Below are 21,696 nucleotides of genomic sequence, written 5' to 3'. Positions count from 1 at the left end.
ACCCAGGGGCCACAATCTTGATGAAGTTATATACGTTTTTAGGTACCAATTAAGTATACTTTGTGAATTTTCTTGCACCTTTATGCAATACTAGGTACCTGCAATGCTCAAGAGTGACCCCTTGTGTGTTTAATATTTGAATACTTTTCCATTCCGGTCCACACTCTTATGTATTAATGTACATTAACTCTTCTTTCTTCTTCTTTATTGATGCATTTTACAGGTTCTTTCTCCAAATGATTGTGAAGCATATCTTGCAAATGATTGTTTTTAACATGATTTTTAGGAGGGTATTTTCCATTGATATATATCACTTTGATCAATATTTTTGTATAGCTTGGTTTTAGGCTTCTCAATTGCTTTTTTACTCTGTCCCCATATTTGGGTTTTTTGTCTCATTGTCGATTGATTATTTGTAGCTTGGTATGTAGTCTTTTTAAGGTAATAATTTCCCAGTGATGTTATTTTCCTTGCTGGGCATATCGAGCGGAAAGGGTCTTGAGGATTTTTTTATAGGGAATAGTTTACCATTCATGGTAGGTAATGTTAAGTAAAGTTTTTTGCACTTGCACTTTATTAGGGATAAATTTGTTGTCTACTTTACAGCTGTCCATGGATGCACGTTTTTTTGTTATTCCAGTCGCATTGTTATTTTATCTATTTGTGAGATATATATATTTATTGACTTTCATTCTTTTATCTATTTGATTGTTAAATCGTATTATGTGACTTAGTATATGCACCACACATTTAGGAACATATTTGTGCATCCATGGGCGTAGAGCACTGTGCATTTTATCATTGCTGTTGTCTGGACATTTCTCTCCTTTACACTTTTTCCCTATATTGCTGCTAAATATTATGCATTTTAACAACTGCTGCTATTGCACTAAGCACTTTAAATTTGCTGCTAAAGCACTTAGCACTTTACATTGCTGCTAAAGCACTAAGCACTTTATATTGTCTCAAGACTGCATTATTATGTTCGATTTGTATTACACCTCGCATCTGTATGCGTAAACTTAGACCTACATGACTATATATCTTTGTTTATTCGAGACTAACGTTGGACCCTTAAAATGGCTACATTTTGTCTAGTAAACACATCATGTTGTGGGGCTGCTTGGACACCGTTGAGGTAATGGCTGTTTCAGACGTTATAACGTGGACAGACCTACAAGGCAGGGCTCGTCATATTTGGCGGTTGCCCTAGAATGGCATTATTTTTTGACTTTATTTTTATCTTGGGTACCAGCCTTTGTTGACAGACATATCATTGGAAAACACACGTTTATTTTGAACGATGTGTATTTATATATATTTATATATCCTTTTTTATATATATTTTTTCCTTAGACACTCGTTATGTACCTGAGGTTTTCTTTTTGCCATTTTCCTCCACAGTCCTCGCAGCCAGCACATCTGTGCAATTGTTGCTATATTCTTCATCATATAATATTTGGTTTATGTATTGACACCAATGATGTGTTTTTATTTAATACACTGCAAGTTGCAGTGCTTTAAATGTTCTAAGATGGCTGCCATGTGTTCATCAATTTGTACCACCTCGTGAATGGGGACATTCTATGCACTTGTATCATAGAGGTTTTTAAAGCATATATAAGAAGTCCTTCTTCCATGAAACCACCCTACCTACGTGAACAAGCGGCCAGTATACCGCGAAACGCGTCGTTTTGTATCCAGGCTTTCCCTTTTTGCTGCAACTTTTTATCAATAAAGAAACATTTGTGCTGCCTGGACTTGCTGTCTTGCCTTTTCCTTGCTGAGACTGGATTTCGTTTCTCAGCTGCTCTTGGGAGTGCAATCCATCGAATCGTGCCCTGTTTTAAGGCATTTTTTCTTTTTTTGAAAAAAAAATATAATCAATTGTGAAAAGGTCAATTGTGACCCTTTAAATTCGGTCAATTGTTCATTCGAACAATTGTAAACGAACAATTTGGGTAATACCGAATTTCCAGCATTTTCATTCCAAGAAATGAAAGAACAGGACGTCCCAGCTATACTTAACTCTATCAAGCCATCCAACTGTAAGAGTGATTCATGTCCAGCCCAACTCATCAAGGACAGCGCCCCCGAACTGGCACCCTTCTTCACTGCTTTCATCAAGACCTCTTTCAAATCCAACCAATTGCCCTCCTGCTGCAAAGAAGCCTGGGTGCGTCTACTGCTGAAAAAAGCTACAGTGGATCCAAAAACACCAGGGAACTACAGGCCCATCACCACGGTACCCTTCCTACTGAAGATCTTGGATAAAGCAGCATGCCTTCAAGTCCAGAAATACTTAGAAACTCATCACCTACTAGGTTTCCTACGGTCGGGCTTTCGCCCCAACCATGGAACAGAGACCGCCCTACTGGACTTCAAGAACCAAATAAATTACCTCAGCAACGCAGGCAAACCTGCCCTCCCAATACTCCATGACTTATCTGCGGCCTTCGACCTGGTCGACCATGGCACCTTAGGCCACCCCCTCTCAATGGCTGGCAACTTCTCACCCAATGCCACTCCGTGGATCTCCTCCTTCCTCAGGGGTAGAGCAATTAAGGTCTTCTCAGACCAAGCCTGCGCCCAATCTCACCTAATTAAATGTGGTGTACCACAAGTATCCTGCATCTTGCCCACCCTGTACAACCTTTTCACAAGGTCACTATTCAACTACCTAGACTCCATGGGCATCACATACACCAACTATGCTGATGATACGCAGGTCCTCATCCATCTCATGGGAGACTACGAGGCTGACCAGAATACCCTCAACTCCATCTACGCCACCATCCAGACCTGGATGGCTGAAAATTGGCTCTGTTTTAACAGTGAAAAGACAGAACTCCTAATCATCGGACCTCCGGACACAATCAGAAAAATGGGATCACAATTTTACTCCTTTCTCATCGACTCACATCCCTGTATCTCAGTCAGTCAAAACCCTGGGAGTATATCTCGACTCTAATCTCACCATGGCCAGACAGGTGAATGCAATATCCTCGGCAGCAGCCTACCACTCAAACTTATCATGGCTGCCAGGCCATTCTTAACGCAACAAAACTCCCTCAACATCGACAGAGCAATCATCGGATCTCGCCTAGACTATTGCAACATGCTCCTACTAGGCACCTCAGTAAAGAACATGATGGAAGTTAAAACGGTGCAAATCAATGCCCTCGGAGCAGCCACAGGCATCTCCAATAGAGACCACATCTCAGCCTCAAGAAAATCTGTCAATTGGCTACCCATTAAGGACTTTATCCTCTTTAAGTCCTTGGCACTTAGCCACAAATGTATCCACGACACAGCACCTCATTACCTATCTCAAAGATTCTCTTCGCCCCCCCTCGGACAGACCCACTAGATCAAGCTACACTAACCGTCAAGCCATCCCCAAAAGACTCAAGGTCCAAGCAGGCGGCTCAAGCTTCCCAGTTATTGCAGCCACCAACTGGAACCTACTCCCGCCCATAATCGGAAGCATTGCGTCCCATGCGAGAGAAAATATTTGTAGCCAGACTAAGCTCTCCCCTGGCGACAGCTCTATTAATTGTTTTGGAATTTGTTTGCGTTTCTTTCTTCATTAAGAAGAAAGATACGGGGTTGTCAGCATGAATAATTACCATAGAATTGTGTGGCTACTACACAAACAAGTTGCAATAATTTTTGGATATGAAAAATTGTTACTCAAATGCGCCAACTCCTTTTTAGGGGTTAAGTGAATATGCATTGGTGAGTCAACAAATAAACTACCATTTAGTTCATGGTCATGATGAAAATCAAAAATTGTTTTATTTCTCCCACTGAAAGTATTCCCTCTTTCACAATTTTTTTTTGCCTTTGAGTTTTTCACAAAATGTTTGCCTTTGTGTTAATATCGCTCTGAAAATGTTTCCTCTTTCACAAAAAAGTTCACAATTTTTTGACTTTGTGACAAGTTTCCAATAAATAGATTTAATTTCTCCATTTTGAATGCTGTTAACCCCAATTACAAACTCAAATCAACCTGTTGGTTGATATTGAGCTCTTATTAAGACCAAATAATTGTTTAGTTTAGATGTATTTAAATGTGTTGCAGCTAATATATTTGCAATATTTAGCATCTTGGTATTAGAATTAAACTTTAACATGAAGTTATTTTAGTTAAAGAAAAAGGACTTATTTCTTTTTATTACTTATTAGCAACTTATCTGTTGGTAAAATATCTTGAATACAATAATATTTTCTCTTGCGAAAATGTATTAAAAGGGTAAAGGAAAAGAATGAAACAAAGAAATCAGAATAGAAGCAAAAAATTAGAAAGTACATATGAAGTACAAACAACATCATTTTCTAATTAGGTCCGGTAAATGTCCAGACAAAAATCAAATTATAGTTGTTTCTTACATGCTATGACTGCATATTGGTAAACAAATTTATAACCAATTGTTCATTTCTGAATCACAATTCAAACCGGATACACGTGTCCATGATACAAATCCATTTACTTTCATGTTTACGTGGCAGTTCTTCTTTAATACCGCCCCTCGGGGTGAAGGGATTTTCTCCAAACCAAAAATCTTGAGTTGTGAAATTTCAAAAGATGGATCAGTGATGATACGAACAGATATGGGGGATCTTGGGTTCTTATTACGAATATCCCTAATATTTTCAAAGATTCTCACATTCAATTTTCTTATGGTGCTGCCAATATACAGTTTACCACAAATGCTTTCAATACCATCTTTCACAAAGGTCGTATTACAGTTTCAGTTGGTTTATTTGTTTGACCTTGCCATTTGGTAGATTGATTTCCTTTTTACCTTGATGGATAAATGGGCATAACTTGCAATGCCCACATTTGTGGGTGCCCCTACTTGAGGTCTAAAAAAACATCTTTTTTGCATTAGGAATTGGGCTCAGAAAGCTTGGACTGATCAAATGCCTAATTGTAGGGTCTCTCCGAAAACATGCTTGGTGAACTGTCTAAATGCTTTTGTAAACTGGAGTCTGTAAGAAGAATGTTCCAATATTCGGAAAGTATTTGTTTAATTTTCTTTGCTTCAGTGCTGTATGTAGTAATTAACTGAGTCTTTGGTTTTAATAATCCAATCTTGGGTTTGTCTATTAGTAAAGATTCTCTTGATACTTTTTTGGCTTTATTGATGGCAGTTTTTTATGTTTTTAGATCCATATCCTCTGTTTGAATTTAGAAATCATTTTTTTCAAATTTTCCTGGAAGGTGAAATGTGTGCTGCAATTTCTTTTAATCCTTAAGATCTCCCCATACAGAATATTGTTTATGATGTGTCTTGAATGATGTGATGAGGCAAAGAGGAGACTGTTGCCAGCCAATGGTTTTGTGAATAGTTTAGTTTGGATCTGTGCATCTTCCACAAATTCCTCGTCTAAGAGAAAGTCAGCTACCCCAGGGAAGCTGCGGGAGAAACCAGAGAAGGCCAAATAGGACAAATCCAGAAATTCAATATTGGTTGTACTGACAGTTTTTTGTGAAAGATAGGTGGAATGCGTTATTGTTAAGATGAGTAACATAGATGTCAAGTTGCTGTATGTCGCCTTCCCAGATTATCAAAATGTTGTCAATGAAGCGACCCCAAAATCTTATATTACTGGCGAAATGTGTATGTTTCCAGGCATGCTGTAGTTCAAAAAAGCCCATAAACAAGTTTGCATAAAACTGGGCAAATTTAGACCCCATAGCCGTTCCCTGGAGTTGTTTGTACAGAGTATTGTCAAAGATGAAAATATTGTGGTGAAGACAATAATGCAACATCTCTGTGATCATTGAGTTTTGTTGAAGGAAGGAGACTGATCTTGTTTTCAAAAAGAGCATTGTACTTTCCAAACCTTTATTATACTGTATGATGGTGTATAATTGTACTACATCCAATGTCACAAATAAATAGTTGTGTTCCCACGGTATAAGGTTAATTTGCTGGATTATATGTTTGGAATATTTCACAAAGGAGGCTAGGTTCGCTGACAGAGGCTGGAGAGGAGTATCGATATACTGAGAAATACTTTCTGTAATTGAACCAATCCCATTTATTATTGGTCGAAAAGTTGGGAAGTCTTTATATGCTTTGTGCACTTTCGGCAAGAAGTAAATTGTTCCTAAAATGGTATTTTTACTTAGTAAGCCATGATATTCTTCATCACTGAGGAGGTCTTGATCAAACCAAATTTTTATTTTTTCATTCCACTTAATTTCCAGGTCTGGTAAAGAGTTAATACTTCATAACAATCCTTCATGTTTAGGTGTTTTAAACCTTCCCTGATGTAGTCTGTTCTGTTTAGTAGAACAATGTTTCCTCCTTTGTCCGCTGCCTTTGTTACCACAGATTTATCGTCTGCCAGGTTCTTTATAGCAAGTCTTTCCTGCTTAGTTAAGTTGCTTTTTGATTTCATGTAGTTGTTACTGAGGTACTCCTTCCGTATTCTGTTAACTGCTTTCTGAAATACTTCAATGACATTTTCTGAAGAAAGAGTCGGGGTAAACGTTGATTTAGGTCTAAGTTTTCTTTCCTCTGATATATCTGTTACTATGCCTAGTTCCTCCAGGAAAATGTCTATTTGGTCTGTTTCAATATTTAACAGGTCTATTGTATCCTCGACCATTTTATCAGTGAGTGACGATGGAGTTAGCATTGGTGATGGTTCTTTTCTCATCACTGTTTCCTCAAAGAATTGTTTACGTTTCAGTTTTCTACAGAATCGAAAAAGGTCTGATTGGGTGTGGAAATGGTCTCCTCTGTACGTGGGACTAAGAGTCCTTTACTGAGAGCTGATGTTAGAGCTGGTGTAACATGAACATCCAAAAGGTTAATGATTAAGTTTTATCTTCTATTCCCTTGGTTTTGAGCTCTTGTTTCTACTCCTTGATTTGTTTGTGTGCGTTATGCTTCCTCCTCTCTTTCCTCTAAGACGTTTGGGTGTGAGGTACTTGGAAATTGTTTTTGATTGAGTTGTACACTACGGAATGTTGTGTTGTATGTGCGAGAGCTCTTTTTGTATCTCAAAACCTCATCTAAAAAAGGACATGCTTTTGGTTTAGGCGTAAGGTTAATTTCAGAAGTTGAAGCGTTACTAGGAGCTGAAGCTTTTGCAATTGGGTCAATTTCCTGTACATCTTTATCGCTCGCGGTTACTCTTATCAGACGGCCTTCAGAAAAGCAATCAAAACAATGCTGTTTGTATAACCTCTAAGGTACCATGATACCATCACCTCATCTGCCTCTCATATCTAAATTACCACTGTACTGTACATTATATCAAGTATCTCTTGTATGTCATTTATGATTGCACGTCCACCCTGTAAGGCACTGCCACTTACATCCTGTAACTAAGATGCCTTCTTGAAACAGCGCCTCGATGCCTCCGGGCTGCTAGGCGCTTTACAAATAAATAAAAAATAAATAAAACACAGAACAGAGTTCCTGACCGGATAATGGGGATGCGACTGTTGTCAAAGTCCACATTTCAGACGGAGGATGTGGGGCAATGGGCTGGCCGTGATTGTACAGCCCTTGCCAGCTGAATAGTGCATATCCTTACCATTGGTGGGCTGACACAGCCAGTCCAAATTTAGGATAAAAGGAGTGCTGCTGCTGTAGCCCAACTGGAGCCAAGACCCTGAAGAAGAGCATTGTGCTAGACACCCAAAGACTGCTGCCGATGACCAGCATTGCCCAAGTCAAGTCCAAGTGTGAAGCCCTGCCCCTCTTGCAACAATTCAGTAAGATCCTTGTCCGTGCTTCGACCATTGGGTTGGTGGGCCCAACCAGTCTGAACTCCTACACGAGAAGCCGGCTGCCAGAAGTCATCGAAAGTGTCCTGCAACGTTACTGTCGGCAGCTCGGCTTTGCACGGAGCTCTCTATTGTATCAATCGTTGTGCCAAGTTAGAGCTTGGGGCACCGCAGGTCCCAACCTGTGGCTAAGATCATCTCTCCTGCTGATGCTGGTTTCCTGTATGAAAAAGGGCCTTCTTGAAAGTATCTGAATTGCCATGTCTCTCCTGCCGCCTGCAACCGGGTTGAACTTCGCTGCTGCCCATATGCAGTGTCCTGGTGTTAGGGAGAATTCTCTCTTTAGGCTGAATTTCCTAACCTAGTGAGTCCCGCAGCAGCTTTGCTGGATTTCTGGAGTTTGTTTTTTTTTCTCCTGCCAAGAGTGAGACTCTTTTTCTCCCACTCTTGGACATGATTTATGGTGTTCCTTTGACTGTTCATGTGTTTTATGGGCTATGGGGTCCTTTACTCCATAGGGTCTCATGTGTTTTTACTATGTGTGTTACACAGCACCCTCCGTGCAGTAACACAGGGGTGTTATAGTGACCCCCACCATAGACTCCATACTCTGGGACGGACTACTGTCTCCCAGGGCATGTAAAGTCACCATTGGCTTTACTAGTCCCAAATTATGAACAGAAACCAGTACAAACCATCATATTGTGGACGTACTGGTCGGGGCAATTCGATTGCCCCAGGGTCTGTTAGACGAGGGGGCACGTCTCCGTCCCCCCTGATCGAGTTTTGGCTGGTGGCAGTGGATACTACTTTTTATATTCGACCGCAAATATATTCCTATGGGATTTTCCCATTGTTCGAGGCTACCAACTTTAATAATTTAATTCTCATAGCCTCGAACATACCGCCGGTTTATTTAATTAATATTAATTCGCCGGTTGGTATTTTTTGGCGGGCTTCTCCACAGAAGCCTCCAAAAGTGGTGCCACTCTGTCTGGGTACCACAGGGGGTGTGGGAGGGTGTTTAGGCACCCTAGACTGAGTTACCCGGGTAACTCAAGTCGCACTCTTGTGTGATTGGCCCGGCTCACCACTTAGCACTTTTGATTGACAGCTTGGCTGAATGAATGGGGGTTTTCTGCATAAAAGCAGGGTTTTAGGGACTGGAACTTCAGAAGTCGCCACAGGACCTGAGAATCCGACGAGGGATAAGCTGAGCCGACCTACCACGACGACACCACCGGTGGAGCCCTGCGGAACCGACTCACCACTTCCCGACGACAGAGAAGATCTCCCGGCTGCAGAGGCTTCTTCCCCTGACTGGTGGGCACAACCAGTTTACCTTCTTCTCTTCGCACCCCAGACCGGTCTGTGGTCGAATTGCCCGTGCCAAGCACCCCGGCAGCCGGATAGCCACTTACCACTGGACCGCGAACCAATGGACCGCTCCTTGTACCTGAGAAACTCTGCGGCTGGTTTCTTCCCTGGCAGTGCAACGGACTCCTGTCTTCCTCCCCGACGAGATCCTCTCTTCCCCCGGACGAAGCGCCGACTTGCATCCGCTGCCAGGAACAACTGCCCCTGCTGGAGAATTCTCACCACTTTAAGGTACCGTGTCCGCCAGGCCTCCCTTTCTAAAGATTGCTACAAGGTAATAATAACTCCTTAACCTTCTGGACTGGGCTGGCCGCCTTGACCCTCTAACGAGTGCCATCTACGTTAAGCGCTCACCGCTGTCTGAAAATAAGTGGGGCTTTACTTAAGACTTGTGTAAATATTCTTTTTTTTAAAAAATTTCACTTTTATTGGTTTTTAAAGGCTTGGCAGTCACATAAATGCAGCTTACATCTCTTGGTTACAAAGAAAGCGAGCATGTAAGTAGTATAACAATCACTTATTTCGCATACCTGAAGGAAACCAAACCATTGTTTCTGAACATATCCCACCCCTAATTCCCACCCCCCGCACATGATATCAGACCCGAAATTAGAGAGAGCATTAAACAACACCAATAAACCGTCATTTCAATCATGGCAGTGGGCATAAAAGTCGCGCATTGATTCAACAGACACGTACTCGAGTCAATCCAAGCGTTAAACCTTAATAGCTTTAGATATAGCGTGAGTCAGACACATTTCACAAAGCATATACGGAGCGAAACTCCGACCAGGTGTTCTCTACCCTGGGACGATCCCCATGCAATGCCGCAGTCAGGCACTCCATTCTGTAGATGCTCAATGCGACTGCTCGCCATTCACTCTTGCTAGGGAGCGTGGGTCTCTTCCATGTCATAGTAAGGCATGCTCGAGCAGCCATCAATAGGCCCTGCACCATTTTGCATGCCACCACTATCTTATCCCCGTCCTCAGTTAAGGAAAACAAAACGAGCAGTGGATGCGTCTCTTTCCTCCCCGTCAAGGTCCCTGATCCAGCTAAGGACTTCTGACCAGTAGAGTTGGACCTTTGCGCATCCCCACCACATATGCCAATAATCGGCCCGCCTCCCACATCCCCTCCAACTATTCGGGCTTACTCCCTGGTACATCTTGGCCAGCCGGGCAGGGTCGTATTGCCATCTGTATAATAGTTTGATAGCATGTAATTTGTATTGACACGATAGGGAAGATCTCGCCGTTCTTCTGCACATTTGTAACCATAGTTTTGGGGAGACTTGCCTGCCCATATCAGCTTCCCATTTGCCCTTGAGTGTCAAGGAGGGTTTAATATTGATTTCAATGAGTGCGAGGTACATAGCACTGATCAAACCTTTGGAGCTAGTGCATAAATCAAGAATCTTTTCAAACGGTGTGAGGTCTCTTTGTAACTGTTTCCATATGGGTCTGGACATTACCCCCTTGAGTCTAAGATACAGTAAGACCGAGAGGCTACCTATGCCGAGGGCTTCCTGCAACTCCTGAATGGTAATAAAGGAGTCATTGCGGCGCAGTTGCCCTGCCCTTTCCAGCCCCGCCTGATACCATGCTTCATAACTCCCTGGCTCAGGAATAGCATCGCGGATCCCTGGTGACCAGAGATGCCCCAGTGGGGTGGGCCATGTACTGACACCCACCATTTTCCTCCCTGGTTTCCATATCGACCATATCGTGCCTATGATGGGGTGGGATTTGACAGTGTTACGTAGTTGTGGTCCAGGCACCCATAGCCATTCACTCATGATAAAGGGACGGAGGTGATAGTTATCAAGCGCTATCCACTGGGGTTCTGACTGCTGCCTGAAATGTGGGACAAGGACCCTAAGCTGAGTGGCTCTGTAGTATGTCTCAATATCTGGGAGACCCACCCCAGCGTTGTCCTTTCTAAGTTGAAGGAGGGATCTCGGGATTCTTGGCTTTTGGCATTGCCATAGAAAGGTTAATATCAGTTAAAGTAGTCTGGGGGCATTTTAATAGGGAGCATTTGAAATAGATATAATAGTTTAGGGAGCAGGACCATTTTTACAGCATTTAGACGCCCTAGCCACGAAATGGTAAGTTTGGACCACCTTTGGACATCTTTCTGGAGAGCAAGGGACATTGGGGGGAAGTTGGCCTCATACAGGGATCCAAGGTCACGGGTGACGTTAATGCCCAGGTACCGGAGCGTAGTGAGGCTGACCTTAACTCCCAGGGGGGCGAAGCGCTCGGCATCCGCGTCTCTGCGGCTATCTATTGGAAGGAGGACAGACTTGCCCGTATTGATTTTCAGTCCCGCAAGCGCTCCATATTCCTCAATAATACTAAATGCTGCCGGGATCGAGTCTAAGGGGTCGGTCACATGTAGCAAAATATCGTCAGCATATAGGCCCAATCTATATTCCCGGTCGCCCACTGTGATACCCTTAACTCTGGTGTCATTTCTCAGCTTTTGTGCCAGTGGTTCCAGAGACATCACAAATAGGATCGCTGACAGTGGGCAACCTTGCCTTGTGCCTCTCTCAAGGGGAAACCAACGAGAGTATCCCCCGTTCACCGCCACAGACGTCACGGGGGAGCTATAGAGTGCTTTAATGGCACGGGAAAGCTGTGGTCCCAGCCCGTATGAACTCAGTACCCTCTCCAGGAATTCCCAGGAGACCCGGTCAAAGGCCTTCTCGGCATCCAGAGACAGAAGGGACGGGTCTCCCATCTCCTTCGCTTCATGGATTAAATGCAGCGTTTTTCTCATTGTATCCGCGCCCTGTCTGCCAAGGACGAAGCCAACTTGGTCGGAGTTTATCAGTCTGGGGAGGAATGTCTCTAACCGGGCTGCAATCACTCTGGCGTAAATCTTCGCATCGATATTAAGCAAGGAGATGGGGCAATAAGAGCTACAGTGTCTGGGGTCACGGCCCTCTTTTGGAATGACCGCGAGGAGGGCTTGTGAAAAGGATGGAGGTGCATGGCCTGTGATAAAAATGTGGTTAAACAGTGAAGTAAGAAAAGGAGCAATAAAGGGGGAGAACGTTTTATAGAACCCAGGTGTGAATCCGTCATCCCCTGGGGCTTTCCCTGTTTTCAACCTCTTGATGGCCTCTGACTTCTTCTTCAAGGACAGGCATGTCTAAGGAGTCCGCTTCAGTGGGTGTTAGTGTGGGGATCCGTAATTCTTTCAGATATGCGTCTATACTTCCTACGGGGGGGGGCGGGTCACACGTATATAGGTCTTCGTAAAAATAGGCAAATGCTTCTTGTATGTCCTCGGGGGCTGTGACTACCGTGTCTGTGAGTGCCATCCAGTCTCTCGATCGTTTCCACCCATCTCTCCGCTTTTTGCGCGCGGAGGCGGGCCGCCAAGAGAGCGTCGGCCCTGTCGCCCTTCTCATAGTACTTTTGCTTAAGATATTGCAGGGTCTGGGCCGTCTTACCGGCAATGAGTATTCTCAACTCTTCCCTGAGACGGCGGACTTCGGCAATATGTGCAGACCGCTCGGATGGGGTTGACTGTGCCATATCCTGGGCCCTCCCAAGCCTTTCCCTTATCTGTCTCCACCAGGGCACGTTCATGTTTTTTATCGGCTCCCTCTTTTATTAGTATTCCCCTCAGCGCCGCTTTGGCGGCCTCCCAAACGTGTGTCTTTCCCACCTCCCCCGTATCATTGGTAAGGAAAAACTGTTTGATTTCAGTCTCAATGTTTTCTCTGAAGACCAAATCGGCCCATAAAGAATCATTACATCTCCATTTGGAGTTTCGTGGGGTTAGATCGTGCCAGGGTATATCCACCATCACCATATCGTGGTCCGTCCATGCAGAGGTTTGTATACTAGCTGCCTGCATTATACGCAAGAGATGCTCTGAGAGAAAAATGTAATCAATGCGCGTAAGCGTGTCATGGGGGAGGGAATGGAAGGTGAAGCCTCTCTCCAACGGGTGTAAGTGACGCCAGGAATCAGTGAGGCCAAAGAGGTCAAGGGACAGTTTGATGCTTGCCTCGTTTGGGGTACCGGGTGGGTCTGCTGCATCTGCTTTAGATTGTCTGTCTAAGGAGCTGTCCATCCATATATTAAAATCCCCACCGAGGACCGTGTGTCCTCTGGCCATTCCAAAGACCTTTTCACTGATTCTATGCAGAAATCTGTTTTGCCCCTGGTTAGGTGCGTAGAGCGTAGCGAGGGTGACTATCGTGCCCCTTATGTTACAATGACTATGAGAGCCCTCCCCTCCTGATCTGTCCATGTCTCCATAATTGTGCTCCGCAGGCTTTTGCTGATTATGATTCCCACTCCCGCTTTCTTCAAGGTGCCCGAGCTCCAAAAGGTGGGCCCAACCTCCCGTGATGGGATCATTCTCTCCTCACCCTTCCGATATCTCGTTTCCTGAAGAAAGAGAATGTCGATCTTCGATCTCTTAAATTCCCTGGCCACCATAGATCTCTTGGTGGGGGAGTTCAGCCCCTTAACATTAAGCGTGCAGATACGTATCGTATCCGTAGAGAGTGTGTGTGTGTCATTTTAGGTCATGTACGTGTATGTGCACCTCGAGTGCGCCTGCGTCAGTGCCATCGCCGTGTGTGGAGCCCTCACATTCATGGGTATTATGCTATTTCTCCCTTCAAGTCTGAGTTGTGCTAGATGAAATGTTGCCCACCCGCCCCCCCCACCTCCTCCCATCTTCTTTATGATCGGCGCCCGATCCGCCTGGGTTAACCTCACCCAGTCGAACTCGGACCATCAGTGGGGACCGCAAGAACAAGCGGTCCCATCCCACTACAAGCAAACATAACAGTGAGCCCCCAACAAACAAATCATACAAGAACCTGAGTAAACCGCAGCTTCGAAATGGTACTGTCGACTCCCCCCCAGAATGTCTATGCTGCATGGATATTACCTCATATCCTCCACCAAGTTCACCGTGCAAACAGAATCGAGTGCTCAATGCACATAGGTAGGTTGACATATTGCAGTCGAGGAACGCCTTGAGGAAGACGTAAGCAACCATGATCCTCAATGAGCAAATATCACCCCAGTCGACACCTCGACCTGGTTTCGCGCGGCCCCGGGCGGGGTCCCAAATGGAGTGATCGGGGAAAAGCGCCCATCTGAAGAAGCCATTTTTTCCAGCAATTGAGCACACACAACCCCTGTCCAAGTTAGTGCTCCATGTCACGCGAGTCATTCATCCTCCGAAACTTCCTGGAACCCTGAATACGCCTCCGACGGGGACCCTTGATGCGCCATTCAGCTTCCTTTTTATATTTGGATCTCCCTGGGAGGGCTCCCCTACGTGGTCGCCCAGGAGGTCAGCTGTGCAGTCTGTAATTTCCTTCTCCGAAGCGAGCTTTATCGTCGAGCCTTGCCACTCTAAGGTGAGAGAGAACGGGTACCCCCATCGATATCTGCTTCCCTTGTCTTTCAGCATCCTCGTAATTGGGATACATTTTCTCCTCAGGGCAAGCGTGAGGGGTGATAGAGAGAGGGTCGCGTCACTGATGGTAAGTGGCGGGGCATTTCTAGCTTTTTCCAAGATGCGGGCCCTATCAGCGTAGTTATGAAATCTGACTAGGACCGAACGCGGGCCACCTGCCCTGCCTCCTGCTCTGTGGATGCGGTCGATTTTGGGTTCGTCTACCAGGTCATCCTTAAAGAGGAGTTTCAGGATGTTGTGAATGGATTGTTTCAGGTCAAGATCAGTCTCTCCTTCTTTTTCAGGAATGCCGTGAACACGTATGTTGTTACGACGTATTCTATTTTCAAGATCGTCCACCTTCAGCTTTATTTCCTCTTCCCTATGCTCTAATTCTGCAATACGAAGGTCCATCTGTGTTTCCAGCGTGTTTAGGGAGGTTTGATTGTGTTCGAGCTGTTCCACTCTGTCATCCATTTTATCCAACCTTTGCGTAATCTTGTCAATCCGACTCCCTATGTCTGCCCTCATGCTTCTCATTTCCTTGAGTAGATCAGCTACGTCCCCTTTAGTTGCGGCGGCCTCAGATCCTTGGGAGGCCATCATTTGCTCGTCCGGGCCCCGGGGGTCGTCTTGCGATGGGGCAAACTTGTACTTTGCCAGTTTGTCCATAGGGTCCATGGGTAGTGGGGTCACAACCACACAATGGAGTGCTCTCAGGGCAGCTTCAGTGCCGTTGAGGCCTGCGGCCGCGTCCGGAGATCCCCGGCCAGTCGGAGTGACAGTTCGATGGGTCCACACGCCCTGGAGACCAGGGGCCCAACCCTCAGCCCACTGCAGCCTGGAGGGAAGAGAAGTGCGTAGTGCCGGTACCCCGGAATGGGGATGCGTCTGCCCCACGGGTTCGGTATATCCTCGTATGGAAGGCCTTCCTCCGCCGCCGCCCGGGCGAGGACCCGCGCACCGGCCACAGCCTAAAGTCTTACGCGTCCAAACCCGTGGTGGGCTTACTCCTTGTAGACTTCCTGCAGGTCAGGTGTGGCCTGTGCGTCTTTTAAGTTGCACGCACCTTCTCGCGGGGTTCAGCCGAGTCGAGGGTCCGCGAAGTCGCAGGTTTCCTGGGACCGTGTCAGTGCAACGCGTGCTGGAAGCTTCCAGGCCTCGCGCGTCTTCCTTCGGTATGACGCAGAAGGGTATTTCTCTGGAATGGAAGGTCCGATTTTGATCGGAGTTGGGACCAAACGGTGCCTGGGTGGTTCCGACACCGGGTTCCGACGCTATTTTAGCCGGCGGGGGTCTCGTGGTGGGGGCTCAACCCACTTTTCGGGACCCTTGCGCGGAGCACACACGGAGAACGTCTCCATCCGTGCGCCCCCTGGTGGCCGTCCGCCGTAAATATTCTTTTAAGGGAGTGTATATCTTTTAGTGACCGTGTTTTGAATTGCTTACTATTAGGGCCTGTGTGTTTTTCTAGATGTAGTTTTAAATAAATAATTCTCTCTTACACCAAGCTCTGGTCAGTGTTTACTTGTTCTACTGTGTTCTTTTGACCTATTGCGAATACTCTGTATACTGCCTCCCTCTTCTTGAGGGAAGTCTGACTGCTCAGCCACAGCTACCAAGTGAATCTGTGTGGTACAGACTGCTACCAAATGGGTTTACTGCCAAACACATGTAGTCCTAAATCTTTTGCAGTGGTCCCAGAGGGAACTGCACAGGTTTCTGCCTAACACCTGGGTGTCTCCTCAACCCTTTCCAGAGATCCTGGAAGAAACCCGATGGAGCCTAGTATCCTGCCCAGCTGGAAGACCTGTAAGGAGACCGTGGACCCAATGGAAGAAGGCCTGGCGACAAACTTCTGCTGCTGTCCTGGAAGAGCCCTGTCATGTTGAAGATCTCCAGAAGTCATGTGAAGGAGCTTCCATTCTTGGAGTGGCAGGAACATCCATATTGAATATCAACTCGGAGCCCTGTGAAGACGAGCCCTCAGAAGTGCCCCTGGATCACCCAGTAGCTGCCCAGTTTAGGGATTGTACTATTGTGCTACAGATGTCCTTGTTCTACGTTGAGGCCTGGGACTTTGGGGATTGGGATTGGCAGCTGGTGTTTTGACACTACTCTGCCACATTTCGTGGTTCCAGCAGCAAGCGGACCCGAGATAAGAGGCAAAGTCTGATTGCGACATGTGTCCCTGTGCATCGGTGTCCGTCGGCCAAAACAGCTTTCTTGCATCCAGTCCTGTGCTGAGGGGGCCTGCATAGAGTTCTTCTGCTTTGTCCATCCTGATGACTGTGGAGCAGCATTTGACGCTGGCCAGAGAATTGTTTGAACCTGCAACCCCTGGGCATCAAGGGCTGAAGCTGAAGGTGGGAGAAGCAACCTTAGACCCTCTGGTAAAGACCTGCCAAGTCCAAAGAAGAATTGGAGTACAGGGGGTGAGTTGTAATCGTGTTTACCTGAACCCTTAACACTTTTAAAAGTTTGGTATATTTTAGAAACTTTTGTAACAATTTGGCTTTGCCGTTGCTTGTTCGCACAAGCATTCTGAAAGTTGGGAACACTTATTAGCTAGGACAACTTGTACTCTACCCTTTGGAACTCTTCATTGGAACCAAGAAGTCCGCCTAACTTTTTCCCCATCTGCCAAGTGTGTTGAACTTTGGGGGACATTTGGGCACAAGGACCCATTCATCTTAGGGATGGACTTTTAACGTTGTTGAATCTCTGTGGACCTGTACTGCTGCATACGAATACTTTCTTTGCAAGTGTTTATTATGTATTTTGCCCTACTCCAGTGATTGTATATACTTAGTATTGTGTGAAAGTACATGCTAGTAGTCATTTTTCAGTGTTATATGGGTCTGCAGTCATGTTTTGAATTGAGGAAAAGGCTTATGTCATCAGCTTAGCCCACTCCTATTTTACATAAAATTCCTCCTGTTAATGTGCAATTCAGTTTATTCATGGATTTCAAATAAATTCTGATGCATAATTCTTTAGAATGGCCCACTGCATGTTTTGAAAGCCTCCCCCTCCTTTATCAAGTTCCCCATTTCAAAATAAATGGACAACTAATCACTTGGTAAATTAACAATGCAATGCATATATCCACAATGCTGAAACAGAAGGGGTGCAAGAGTGTTGTAAGGCTATGGTGAGACGCACAGAGCACCACAATAATTCTAGTTAAAACACAAAGCACAACAATGTACAGTGATTTAAATACACACTAAGCAATGAAAGCTTCAAAAAAATATTGCCACATAACTACTATAAAATACAATATACATCCACGAATAGGGTTTTAGGGATAGCCGAAATACATTACCTTAAAGACAGTTGAGAAATAGTTAGATTTATTAGCAATTCTTTCACATACACGTACAGTTATTAAAGTCAGTGTAAAGATAGAAAAACAGTTCTAAAGACTGGTAAGTGAGAAGGTGAGTGAGTGTAAGGTGTTCCATCATTCCTAAGGTTATGGCTTTCCATCTCTCTCAGAAGATCCATCTTCCTGTGTTTTATCCTCTGCCTCAACCTTCCAAGGTAGAGGAGTGATTCCATTACCTGGTCCCTGTGCAAGCCCTCAGCTACTCTCTCTCTCTCTCGCAGACTAGGGACACCGAGAAGTACTAATCCATCAAAGAAAAATACTGAGGTAAGTAATTTTTCTGTTATCCGTAATACAAGTTATCCCTGCATCATTGCACTCATTGGACTAGGCACATGTAGATCTGTTCCTTTTTCAAACCAAACATGATTAACGCAGTTTGTATGTGGATTTGTTTATTTTCGTTTAACGTTTACACTGTTTTCTCTTCATTTAAGGACATTTGCTCTGCAATGCTCATCACCGTCTTTACTTCTCTTGCATGGAACGACAGTGTAACTGCTCAAAGAACAGCCATTCAGCTCTGCTGGCCACTCTTGAAGCAGGTATATCATGCATGCATGTTTAGAAGTATACAAAATGAATAGGAGTGGAGATGAGTATTTGATCTACATGGTATTCTAGAAATATGCTTATATACTGATCCCAGAATTCACAATGATGGAACGGTAAAGATCATGTTTCAAATAAATGCAACCAAAGCATTCATGTTACATTTTAGATGTGTATTTAGGGAATGTTTGTGTTGCTTGCCCTGATAATGAAGCACATTGGCAGATTAACAGATGGCAAATAGGATGGAAGTTGGAACATGAGCCGAAGGGTGTTTGCAGTATGTTGGTGTAAGGAAGAATTTTTATTTTATTGCTAAATTCCTCCCACCTTAGAGACACCCAGCTCTTTTGCTAGACTTAAGAACTTTTTAATTTTAACCCTGGAGTGAGTGAGCCCTTTTTCTCACTCGTGTTTTGATCTGATTTGAATTCACATTTCCTTTGTTTTTGGAGTCTGACAAACTCCATAGGCATCTACTTTTGTATGATGACACACTGCGCCTCCAGTGCAGTGTTACAGAGAAATCATTTAGATTTCACTTTAGGTTTAAATACCTTTTCTTGAGTGGACTACAGTTCCCAAGAATAGTAAAGTGAAATTGACTTTACTTAGCTTTTCTCTTTGTAGGTCTTGCACACACCATCTTATGTGAGGTGCTGGGGGGCTTACTTAGCCCCTTTTCCTACTTACTAATGTAACATTTATTTATGTTACCCTCACGATTTCAAATGGCTGGCGGCAGTGGTTTAATTTTCGACCTTTCAGTTTTTCTATGGCAGGCTGAATCCTCAGCTGCTGTGTTGCACCATGGGTGACCATTTTGTCAAAATGGCCCTGGTCGTCTTTTTTTCACCATTTCTTGGTTGCAAGGTCTTTCTTGGGTTTTACTCTGCTCACCAAACCAGGTTTAAGCCCTTTGTTCATTTTGCCTTTGGCAGGCTTCAGTACTGAAAACCCGCCTCTGGCTCCACTATGTCTGGAAGGGCAGGAAGACAGGGAGGTGCCCAAAACACCCCTGTCCTTTGTCTCCTTGGTTACCTGAATCCACCCAGTCCTGATTGGCTGGCTGGCTGGCTGACCGACCTTGCAGGACAGCCACCCTGCTGTGCGAGTGACCGCTAGGCTGTGAATCAATGGGAGAAACCTGCATAAAAGGCAAGGCTTCTTAAATTGAAGACAGTCGACCACTGGAAGAAACATCTGACAAAGGAATCATGAAGAGAAGCTTGCTCCATCCTCCTGGTCCGTTGAACTGCCTGGTGAAGCCCTGCTGCTGTGCTGAAACGCCTTTTCCGAATTGACAAGAGAAGCTCCGGAAGGGATGACCACTTCCCTTGGGTTAGTGGGACCAACTAACCCTGAGACTAACTTTGCTGGAAGACCTTCGCCAACTGGCTGTATTTCTTTGCTGCTGCTGGAACCGAGTGCCAGGGGTCGAGAAATCTTTAGTGAGTGTAACGTCTGTAAGCTGGCCAGTTGCAAGAGTTGTAAGAGCCAAATGCTCCAGGAGTCTCCTGGTGACCCTTGCGAAGCAGGACGGCTCAAGCTAGAGTCGCCTCACCAGAGTGCTGGACTCGAGGAGTAAAGGAAGCCCAACCGGTGTCCAAGAACCGCAGTGGTGCTGCTGACCGAGCGCTGAGACCGCGAAGTGCCGCTGATCTGAAAAGAGCCCGTAGCTGCCGCTGACCTCGGAACTGCTGTGCTGGAGTTATCCAGTTCTCCAGCACGGTGTCTGGCATTGATTCACATGCTCATGAATATTCCCCGTCAGGCTGGGAATCCTCGTTAAAGAAAAAATCAGTTTTGTTACTGATCTGTCTTTCTTAGTAGTAACCAATCACTGGTCTCTGGGTCATGCTGCCCCCCAGCCAATGACTGCCCCCCTTCCTAAGCCCCGCCCCTGGCAGCCATCCTCAGATTTTTACCGCACGTTCAAGTGTTGGGAGTTCTTGTGCTGTAACTCTCGAGCTTTTACTGCGTTCTTTCAGAGATTTATCTCATTTTACGGTTAAATCGAGCCTCAAGCTCCACCTTTTCTACTTCCGATCAACGAGGACCCGTTTCGGAATTTTCTACGCCCCTCAAGGGTGAAATTTTCGTCGAGCTACGCTTCTTTGAGGATTCCAGAAGTTTTCTGAGGCCTACCTCGCGGACGACAGGAACATGGCCCAGGAGAAGGGACGCTCAACTCCCGGCAAACTGTTCAGGAACTGCCCTAGATGCAACCTACAGAATGTGTTCCAGGAGGACGAGCATTCGAGATGCCTCTACTGACTCCATGAGGACAAAACGCACGCGGAGAAGGACTGTGCGTTTTGCATGAACATGTCAGACCGGACTATGAGGGATCGTCAGACCCGTCTCGACAACTGGCTGGAAGGCAAGAACCCGTCAGGTGAGAAGAAGTCCGAGCGGTCTTCTAAGTCCTGTGAGGGCACCCCGGCGACGGGGACCCAACAGAAGGCAAAGTACCACGAGTCTGCGGGCATCGGCAGCCCCGAACGGTCGGGCTCCTCGGCTGCCAGGCAGGGCGCATCCTCTCCAGCGCCATGAACCACGAGCCAACGCTCTGGCTCGGGGGAAGAGGAAATCCGAGAACCCGGATAAGCTTCTGGAGAGGTCCCGGTCGATCTCGGAGTCAGCCGAGGGGGGAGCGCACCACAAGGTGGTGAAGGCCTTGATTCATCCAGCTAAGGCCCCTATCAAGGAAGTCGCTACGGCCCTGGTGCAGCCTGGGGAGGCTACCCCAGTGGAGGCTACCTCGGGGCCTAGAGATTCCCCTGCCACCACGGAGGGTATCCTCTTTTCAGCCCATCGAGAAGACCCCCGTGGAAAAAGAGGGGTGGTGGTGGCTATTACAGACATGGATACAGCCTCCTCTTGGAGTGCCCCGACAAGAATTTTGAGGAGGCCCTGTCCCACGGGAGGGATCCCGACGAGGAAGACTAGAGCGAGGGTGGCGCCAACGAGGTTACAGTGGAGAAACCATCGCGCCCTTCGCATCCTGAGCCGCAGGACAACTCGGCGGCCATTTTGATGGCAATCCAATCCTCCTGCACGGAGATGAGGACGAGGTTGCCTCTACCCCGACGGATGACCCAGAGCCAGGCCCGTTGGGAAGCCCCCCCGAACAAGACTAGGAGGATTCATCAGGCCCCGCCTTTTCAGCCCTCACGAC

The 21,696-nt window shown here is 45.9% G+C and overlaps 1 protein-coding gene across 1 annotated transcript in view; it reads left to right on the top strand.

Annotated features, from left to right (window-relative positions):
• Positions 1-21,696, top strand: part of LOC138468291 (exportin-5-like) — a 1,210,104-nt gene that overhangs the window by 1,088,538 nt on the left and 99,870 nt on the right. Inside the window, exon 28 of the mRNA XM_069608777.1 lies at positions 18,401-18,508. Coding sequence (XP_069464878.1) covers positions 18,401-18,508 — 108 coding nt within the window. The remainder of the gene's footprint in view (positions 1-18,400; positions 18,509-21,696) is intronic.

Source organism: Ambystoma mexicanum, chromosome 4q (genome assembly GCF_040938575.1).
Source record: "Ambystoma mexicanum isolate Mex_15411 chromosome 4q, UKY_AmexF1_1, whole genome shotgun sequence".
NCBI lineage: Eukaryota > Metazoa > Chordata > Amphibia > Caudata > Ambystomatidae > Ambystoma > Ambystoma mexicanum.
This window is presented reverse-complemented; position numbering and strand designations above follow the sequence as displayed.